Source organism: Pan paniscus, chromosome 10, assembly GCF_029289425.2.
Source record: "Pan paniscus chromosome 10, NHGRI_mPanPan1-v2.0_pri, whole genome shotgun sequence".
NCBI lineage: Eukaryota > Metazoa > Chordata > Mammalia > Primates > Hominidae > Pan > Pan paniscus.
Genome location: NC_073259.2, coordinates 20,265,868 through 20,276,390, shown reverse-complemented (window position 1 = coordinate 20,276,390; position 10,523 = coordinate 20,265,868). Strand labels below are relative to the sequence as shown.

The window sequence follows — 10,523 nt, the reverse complement described above, 5'->3', positions numbered from 1 at the left end:
TGTGTGTGTGTGTGTGTATGTATGTGTATGGTAGCAAATGAATCAATTTAACATCCTCTTCAAAATAATAGAGTTCTTAATAGAAACCTATTACAAATAAGCAAGGTTTCAGCTTTGCTGTGGAGAGAAAATGAGAGTTAATGTATTGAAACTCATCGTTTTTTCCAGGACCTCCAAGCTCTGGTAATGGTCAAAATCCACTTGACCCTCCCTACCAAACATTTTGAAATTATCTGAGGATGGAGAAGGGACTCCTTATTTTAAATGACAATGGGAATTACAATGATGGCTTTGGCTTGGAGTTATTATTGCTTTTCCTATTCTCAACAGAGTTCTATCAGGTATCATATGAAATAGTTAACTTCAACACCAATCTTAGGAGTACACACTCATTTACAATGCATGAGAACCAAAGACTTATGGTAGTAAAAGAGACTGCCCTATCTCATTTCTTTAAATAAAGCACATCTCAGATATCCTACTTCTGCAAGTGTTTTCCTTGTGAAAGTCTTTTCTTTGTGAAAGGCTAGAGTACTTCCATTTTTCCACCTCTAGTATTTTCTAATCATAAGACCTCAGGAGACAAGTGAGAATGAACTATCTGTTCTGGTCTTACTCACACATAAGCAAGAAAAGTCATTATTACTCATTCACTGTTCTCACTTACTTATGAATCATATTTAAAATATTTAGTGATGGCTTCTGATCGTCAAGGTACTGAAGTATATAGAAATTGGTATATGAGTGACAAAAATTGAGTTTATTTTGTTTCCCAGGCCTAGATTGTCTATCTAATGATAATATTTACAGTTTACCTGGATTTCTCACTGGAAATAGAATAGTTAAGTGTGGGAACTACTTTAGGGTTGTTTTAATTATGCTTTAAGATTAAACACAATATTTAGAAACATCCTCAAATGTAATACCACTTTGTTTTTTTCAACAATATATTCTTCTTAGTGACTGACATTTCAAACAGGCTTTCTTAATTATTTCTTTTTATTTTAATAAAGCAAAACTACAGGTAAATGTTTTGCCAGATGACTTTTGTGTACTTATGTTCTAACATAGCACATGTTTGGCACCAAAAGATCTTAGAAACTACTATGAAAAACCATAAGATTGTAAGTAGTTTTCTGACAGAAATGAACATTTCTGTTGCATCCCTACTTGTCACTGGCTTTCTTAAACACAGAAATATTCATTTCCATAGTCTTTATGGCTTTTTGGAGGATCTCTAAGATTGGTCCCATAGCCTTGACAATTTGTTCCAACAAATCTGCTCTGACTTTGTGGGATTTTTGGAATCCTCAGTTTTTAGTACATCCTGCAGTTTTTTCAAGGTGTCTATCACAGTGGTTTTGGAAGAACCTGGACTTCTGGTTCTCTCAGATGTGGTGACATCTGATTGCTCTTTGGTGTCTTCTGTATAGAAGTTACTTAATTGAAGATTCATGATGGGGAATTTCATCAAGTGTGAAAGAGAAGATTCCAGACTCCCAAGGATGTTACTGCTGTTTAGCACAGAGATGATGACTGGCGTATGGGCACTTTTGAAAACTTCTTTAGCTGACTGATGCAACTCCTCTACATTGGTACTCTTCTGAACCACAGAGCACATGGCCATTGCAACCTTGGAACATAAAGACTCCTTTTGAATTTTGTCATGTCTTGCATCCATTACAGATTGCATCTCCTTAAAAAATTTTGAGCATTTGCTCAAAAAAATCCTTAATGTTACTATTGTTTTTCACAGCCATCAAAAGGATTTGAGTATTCATACTGCAGTTAAACAATTCAGTCAGTGTGTTTGTGACAGAAGCAAGATCTTGTACATGAAAGAAGAACATTTTGGCAGCTTGAATCAGTCTCTCTTTATCCTTTTCTGACTCTGAAGACGTTTCTCCAACAAATAAGTTCCAATAATGCAAAGCAAAGCAGTAATCCAAATGAAAAATAAAAGTCGATTTGGCAACCATAAAGAAACTGAAAGTATAGTCTAAATATGAAGATAACTCCCCCTGCCAAGGGCAGGAAAGCTATACAAACATTGAAACAAAAATGGTACTATGCTTCAATAAAAATAATAACAAAAATAATTAAAACAGGGTAGAATAGGGTTGTATCGCCGAATTTATACCACATATCAAATACTGTGTGCTGGATCCCGAATATATGGATAGATTGATATACTGAATTACACTACACTCAAGGATACTACCCTTAACTATTCAATGTAGTGAAAAATACTGGATAAAGCATTACAAATTACATAGAGGGGCTCTGGTTCCAGTTAAGGTAGACTAAGCACACTCCATCTGATCTTTCCTACTGATTACAACTAAAAATCCTGGACTGAATATATAAAATCACTATCAGATAATTCTGAAAGGTGGATGACAGAAGGCCAAGGAAGTACGGAGTACAGCATTTAAAGGACAATAAAGCAATGAAGCTCTGACTTTTTGTTTGAGGGTGTGTTTTTCTGTGTTTGTTGTTGTTGTTGCTGTTGTTGTTGTTGTCGTTTGTCTTCTCCTGCTTCCTATATATCCCATCTTGGGCTCTAGGGCAGCCTGGAATTAGAACTGTGAACAAGCCCAAACAGGGAAAGCTCCAAAATAAACCCACTCTACAAAGCAAATCAGGAGCAGGGGCCTCTGCCGGGCAGATCCCTTTTGATCTAGTTGCCAGCAACAAAGTGGTAGCCCCCCCACCCCACCCTCTGTCTGCCCCCAACTAGTCATGAGCAGAGGCAGCTCCAAACACTTTTGACTTCGAGCGTTAACAAGTAACAGCAGTGCCACCCACCCCCATCCCCTACTCCCCACCCCACCCCCCCACACACCTCACAAGTGCAGCAGAGGTCAGCCAGTCCTTTGCCCCTGCCCCTATCAACTGGCAGTGAAAACGCTGTCCTTATGGGGTGGACCCCTTTTCACTCTTCCCACTCTACCCTAGGCAGAAGCAACTGTGGTGCAGGGATGGTGGTAGTGACCTTGCAGGCTTCTTTCTCTCACTGCTTTGCCCCAAGGTGAGAACCAGTTGCAATGGGAAGAGCTGAAATTGTTTTCTAGCCAGAACACCAGGAAAGGGGACCCCCGGGAATCAAATAGCAGGTGGCAGACCACAGAAAGAAGCAAAAATTATAACCAAAAAATAGCACTGTTGGGATTTTCAATGCAGGTAGACTTAATGTATATGACAATTACATCATAAAGGAGAGAGAGTAAGGAGACTTATGTAGCTGAAAGACTTCTTTATTTTACTTGAAGTGATAAAATATTAATTCTAAGTAGATTGTGTGAAGTGTGGAAGTATATTATAATCTCTAGAGTAACCATTAAAAACAGAGCAGGAAACAATGGGGCCATGGAAGCAGAAATGGAGGTGATGTGGCCCCAACTTAAGGGATGGTCATGGCCACCAGAGCTGGAAGAGGCAAAGAATAGATTCTCCCTCAGAGCCCCCAGAGGGAGAGAGGTCCTGCTTGACTTCAGCCTTCCAGCCTTGAGAACTCTGAGAGGGTACATTTCTGTTGTTTAAAATCACTAAGTGTGAGGTAATTTGTGACAGCAGCCCTAGGATACTAATTCAGATTTTCGTCAATAGGCAAATTAAAATGAAATTTCAAAATTATTTAAGTAACTACTTATATTACTCAAAAGATGGCTTGAAAAGGAAAACAGAGAAATTTGAAAAACAGAACAGAAAAACAGAAAACTAAATGTTACACTTAATTTAAGCATATCAATAATTACATTAAATATGCATTTCTAGAAGTAATAACTAAGTTTCACAAGGTTGAAAAATACAAGATCAAATGTACAAAATCAATTGTATTTCTATATACTAGCAACAAAATAAAAATCAGAAATTAAAATTAAAACAATGACCTTTACAATATCATTTAAAATATGAAATATTTATAGATAAATCTGACAAGAGAGATGAAATATCTCTACACTTACAACTGTAAAATATTGCTGAGAAAAATTAGGGAAGACCTAAATAAATAGAAAGATATATTGTTAATGGGCCAAAAAACTCAATATTGCTAAGATGTCAGTACTCCTCAAACTAATTTATAAATACAACACAATTCCAATTAAAAATTCCAGGAGTTTTTTTCATATATGTAAAAGACAATAAATCTTCTCTTAATAGAATTAAAATAGAAGTCAACAAAGAAGATACATGAAAAATTACAAAATATTGTAAATTAAACAACACACCCTTAAATAATCTGTGGCTCAAAAAAGAAGTCACAAAAATATAGAAATTATTTTGAACTGAATGAAAATGAAAATATATCAAAATCTGTGAGATGAAACTAAAGCAGTGTTTAGAGAGAAATCTGTAGATTAAGTGTTTATATTAGAAAGGAAGATATAAAATGAATAATTTTAACTTCTATCTTAAGTTAGAAAAGAGCAAACATTCAAAGTAAGCAAAAGGAAAAAAATAATAAAGAGCAGAAATCAGTGAAATTGAAAACAGAAAAAATAGATAAAAATCCAACAAAACTACAAAGTGTTTAAAGAAAAACCAATAAACTTTAAGCCAGTTGACCAAAAAAAAAGGAGAGAGAACACAAATTGCCAATGTAAATAATGAGATGTCACTATGACCCTACAGATATAAAAAGGATAATGAGAGAACACTATAAACAACTCTGAGTGCATAAATTCAACAATCTAAATAAAACAGGCCTATTCCCTTAAAAGACATAAGCTATGGAAACTCTTCCAAGTAGAAACAAAAAACTTAAATAAACCTATATTTCTTAAAGACATTGCGTCTGTAGTTAAACACCTTCTAGAAGAGAAAATCAAGGCACAGATGGTTTCACTTGTGAATTCAAACAAACATTTAAAAAAGAATAACAATTCTATACAATATCCTCCAGAAAACAGAAGGGAGAATATCTCTCAACTCATTTTATAAGGCTACCATTGTAGAAAAATAAGAAAACTCTAGACCAATATTCCTTAAGAACAATTTAAGGTGTATCCCAAAAATGTAAGGTTAGTTCAACATTAAAAAATCAAACTAAACAAGAAAAACCACATGATCATATCAGTAGATGCAGAAAAGGCATTTTTAAATATTCAATATCCATTAATAATAAAAATTCTTAGCAAAGTAGGAATATAAGAAAACTTCCTTAATCATAGAGGGCTCTTACAAAGAACCACAGCTAACATAATAAAAGACTAGTTGCTACCCCCCAGGATTGGGAATTAGTCAGGTATGTTCACTTTCACTAGTTCTATTTAATATCATACTGGAAATCCTAGAAAGTGATGTGGGACAAGAAAAAGAAAATATTCAAATTGAGAAGGAAGAGATAAAACTACCTCTGTAGACAACATGATGTCTACATACAAAATCCCAAGGAATCTACACAAAAGTTCTTAGAGCTATTAGTAATTTTAGCAGATGCAAGGTCAGCATTCAAATATCCATTGTTTTCTATTCACTAGGAATGAACAATAGGGAACCAATCATTTGTATAAGTATCATTTATAATACTTTCTCAATAAAATACTTAAATATAAATCTAAGAATATATGTGCATAATCTGTGCACTAAGATTTTAAAAAATAAAATTCTGAAGTAAAAAAAAATCAAAGAAAATGTAAATAAATGGAGAGATAAACTCTGTCCATGAACTGAAAGACTCTATATAGCAAAGATGTCAACTCCAACTCTGTCCATGGATTGGAAGACTTACGTAGTTAAGATGTCAATTTTTCCCAAATTGCTCCACAGAATTAATGTAATCACAATAAAAATGCCACCAAGATTCTTTATAGATACAGAACAGTGAATTCTAGAATATATATGTAAATGTAAAGGAACAAGAATAAACAAAGATTTTTCTAAAGGAACAGAGTTAGAGGACTCACACAATCTAATATTAAGATATACCACAGTAATTGAGACAGTTTGGTATTGGTGATATGTAGACCAACCTAACAGAACAGAAAGTCTAGAAAAAGACCCACAAATGTGGTCAATTGATTGTTTTTGTTGTTGTTGTTTTGAGAGAGAGTCTTGCTCTGTCACCAGGCTGGCGTGCAGTGGCGCAATCTCAGCTCACTGCAACCTCCGCCCCTCACTGGATTCAAGCGATCCCTGCCTCAGCCTCCCAAGTAGCTGGGAGTACAGGCACACACCACCATGCCCAGCTAATTTTTTTGTATTTTAGTAGAGATGAGGTTTCACCATGTTGGCCAGGATGGTCTCCATCTCCTGACCTTGTGATCTGCCTGCCTCCGCCTCCCAAAGTGCTGGGATTACAGGCATAAGCCACCGTGCCTGGCCGGTCAATTGATTTTTAACAAAGATGCAAAGGCAATTTAACATAGAAAGTTTAGGTGTTTTCACCCTAGAAGAAAACCTAGGCAATACCATTCAGGACATAGGCATGGGCAAAGACTTCATGACAAAAATGCCAAAAGCAATTGCAACAAAAGCCAAAATTGACAAATGGAATCTAATAAAACTAAAGAGCTTCTGCGCAGCAACAGAAATTATCATCAGAGTGAACAGGCAACTTATAGAATGAGAGAAATTTTTTGCAATCTACCTATATGATAAAGGTCTAATATCTAGAATTTACAAGGAACTTAAACAAATTTACAACCCCATCAAAAAATGGGCAAAGGATATGAACAGACACTTCTCAAAAGAAGATCTTTACACGACCAACAAATGTATAAAAAAGAAAGCTCAACAACACGGATCATCAGAGAAATGCAAATCAAAACCACAGTGGGATACCATCTCACGCCAGTCAGAATGGAGATTATTAAAAAGTCAGGAAACAACAGATGCTTGCAAGGGTGTGGAGAAATAGGAATGCTTTTACCCTGTTAGTGGGAATGTAAATTAGTTCAATCATTGAGGAAGATAGTATGGCAATTCCTCAAGGATATAGAACCATAAATACAGTTTGACCCATCAATCCCATTATTGGGTATATACCCAAAGGATTATAAATCATGCTACTATGAAGACACATGCACATGTATGTTTATTGCAGCACTATTTACAACAGCAAAGACATGGAACCAACCCAAATGCCCATCAATGATAGACTGCATAAAGAAAATGTGTTACATATACACCATGGAATACCATGCAGCCATAAAAAGGAATGAGATCATGTCCTTTGCAGGGACATGGATGAAGCTAGAAGCCATCATCCTCAGCACACTAACACAGGAACAGAAAACCAAACACCACATGTTCTCACTCATAAGTGGGAGTTGAACAATAAGAACGCATGAACACAGAGAGGGGAACAACACACACCAGGGCCAGTTGAGGAGTGGGTGGCGAGGGGAGGGAACTTAAAGGATGGGTCAATAGGTGCAGCAAACCACCATGGCACATGTATACCTGTGTAACAAACCTGCACATTCTGCACATGTATCCTCCCTTTTTTTTTTGGAAGAAATAAATAAAAACAAAAAACAAAGAAAGAACAACAACAAAAAAAGAAAGTTTAGGGTTTTTCAATGAATGGTGCTGGAAAAGCCTGATACCCATATGCAAAAACATAAACCTTGATTTTATGTCATACCATACACATACATAAATTAACTCAAAATGGGACATGAATATAAAAATATAAAACCATAAAACAGAAGAAAATCTTGTAACTTTTGGTTAGCTGATTAGTCCTTTGATATGTATGACACCAAAAGCATATCCATTAAAGAAAAAATGATAAATTGGCCGGGCATGGTGGCTCATATATTCTTAGATTTATATTTAAGTATTTTATTTTAGTGTAACCCCAACACTTTGGGAGACTGAGGTAGGCAGATCACTTAAGGCCAGGAGTTGGAGACCAGCCTGCCCAACATGGCAAAACCCCGTCTCTACTAAAAAATACAAAAATTAGCTGGGTGTGGCACACGCCTGTAATCCCAGCTACTCGGGAGGCTGAGGGAGGAGAATTGCTTGAACCTGGGAGGCGGAGGATGCAGTGAGCCAAGATGGCACCACTGCACTCCAGCCTGGGTGACAGAGTGAGACTCTGTCTCAAAAAAAAAAAAAAAAAAGAGAAAATATAAAGACCTGATCAGCAATTTCAAATGCTGCAAGTATGATAAACACTGTAAATTATTTCTTATGTTTAGTCATTACAATGTCATTGACAATGCTAGAAAAGCAATTTTGCAAGAGGCAGGAATATGTACAGAAGCTAGATTATAAATACTGGAAAATTAATGGAGAAAATGAAGTAGAGGCAATGCATGTACACTACCAAACTGGGAAGTCTAACTGCGAAGAAGAAAGATAAAGGAAGCTATTGGGTCAAAAAGGTGATTATTTTTAGGTTTGCTTGATTTTTTTTTTAAGTGCAACATTCATAAATGCTGGCAAATTGTTGAAACAATCATAATTGAATCAGGCAGGTTATTCAGGGTCATGTAATATATGGTTTTTGAGCAGAGATTTTAGGAAAAGAAGGGGATGCGCTTTAGGATAAAAGGGAAAATAAAGCATTCTAAATAAAAGAAACTATCAAGTGAGAGCTACATGCAGATAAGTTTGGAGATATTATTGCTTTCACTCTCATTTCCCACCACTGTCAATCCAGCAGTGAAACTTGTCAAATCAGCCTTCCTGATTCCCTAAAACCACCCTGACTCCAAGATCTACACTAAGAAAATTTGCCTGCTTCCTAAGTTTCAGTTCTGACTATTGACTTGACGTTAATACTGGCTTTAGTAGTCAAGAAAGATTTAAGAAGTTCAAGTTTTCAACCTGAGAAACTGATTGCAGAAAAAAGAAGTTCAAGTTGATTAGGGGGCTCAGTATGAAGTCAATATTGCTTCTAGTTTTTCTCTGATAATTATTTTGCATTGTTACTGTTTATCCTTAATTTTGGCAACTCCACTTAGGCTGCTATGTGGTAGGAGACAAAGGAGTGGATGAGTAGGCAATAAATGTTAAGAAGGGTAGAAATAGGAGAGAAACAAACACCTTAGGAACAAGTGGGTTAAATGGTACTCTTCAACAATAGCCTCTTTGGAAACAAAATGCAACTGTTTTAAGACAGAGTAAAAGACAGACATATTTTGTCCACATACTGTAGGCAATGGGGTTGGTAACTCATGCTTTATTGTCCATACCTACTAATCAAGTTTACATAATGTACCCTTCCTGAAATCCAAATCTCCAAATATTACACCATAATTAAAAGGATTTTTTAATGGTTCATTATTACCTACAGAATGAAATACAATTTCCTAGCATGACATCTAAGGCTATCTACAAACTATTTTCAATTTTCCATGACTTACCTTCCCTTAACTGCTCCTCCCACTTACACCCTGTATCACCAGCATGGTGGATTTTGTTCCCTGAAAATGTTCTACAATTTTTGGTTCAGCTCCTTTGCTCTCAGTGTTCCCTCCATCTGTATTATTTCCTCTATACCACCATCCTCCCCAAACATCTATTAAAATCCTACTTAACATCCATACCTAGTTCAGATACACTGGCCACACATCCGTACATGGTGGGGCCCTGGATACATCAAGGGCAAGATGATCCACTGGGACAAAAGTAGAAAAGTGACCCCACTTAGCCCTTCTTTAGGATCACAGGGCAGCATCTTTAGATTTTAAAGTTTCCTGTCTGCCTGTCTGGCATTTTGATTCTGTATCCTGTACCCACCCATTCTCCTCTCCCCTCCACCAGGAGATACCGTTGTTAATATATGAATAGCTACCATTTCATAAGATTTTGCCACATATCAGCCACTATGCCAATTACTTTATAAACACTATCCCATTTAATCCATAAATTATTAACTAATACTCATATTACACCAATGGGAAAACTTAGGCTAAGTGACTTTCTTAGGATTACATGACTAGTAAGTGGTACTTGGAGTACACAAAACCAGGACTGTCTGAGTGTAAAGCCTGCTGTCTTTCACTAAGTTACACTGGGGCTGAGTGATTTCCCTGCGACTCAGGTGTCTTTGCTGTGGAGGAATTAACGGGTCTGAAGACTGAAGCTGGGAAGAAGCAGCAGGGAAGACTCTGATCTGAGCTTTCAGGGAAAAGAGTGAAGTTGGACTTTAAGGTTTTTATATTGTCAAGACAATTTACCAACACAGGAAGAGAAAGAATGACAAAGAGGAGAACTCCTAGCTGGAAAGAAGAGGAAAAAAAAATTGGATGCAAGTAACTGCATTTATATATCTTGAGAATTTAAATAATCAGCAACAGTTAGAGGTGCAAATGCAACAGAAGCTAAAAGAAACTTAGTATCTGGAATAGTTGACAAGATAAAACCCCAAAATCTGAGAGCTGCAATCAAAGAGCCATCTTCTCTACTAAATTGAATTAGCTCAGTTATATAGTGCTTCTCAACAATAAAAAGTCCATTAAAGAACAGAAATTTAAAAATAAGTTTTACACACTATTAGTCTTCCAGTTTATATAACTTAATACTGTATACTAAGTTTTTATTAACAGGAAATGAAGGAATTC

At 36.1% G+C, this 10,523-nt stretch overlaps 2 protein-coding genes across 4 annotated transcripts in view; both read right to left on the bottom strand.

Annotated features, from left to right (window-relative positions):
- PDE6H (phosphodiesterase 6H) overlaps window positions 1-10,523 on the bottom strand; it is a 175,846-nt gene that overhangs the window by 153,853 nt on the left and 11,470 nt on the right. The window lies entirely within an intron of this gene.
- C10H12orf60 (chromosome 10 C12orf60 homolog) lies at window positions 1,093-2,059 on the bottom strand. Its single transcript, XM_003846201.7, is given in 3 exon segments — window positions 1,093-1,285; window positions 1,288-1,702; window positions 1,704-2,059. Coding segments are annotated over 3 exon segments (810 nt in total). The 5' UTR covers window positions 1,980-2,059; the 3' UTR covers window positions 1,093-1,166.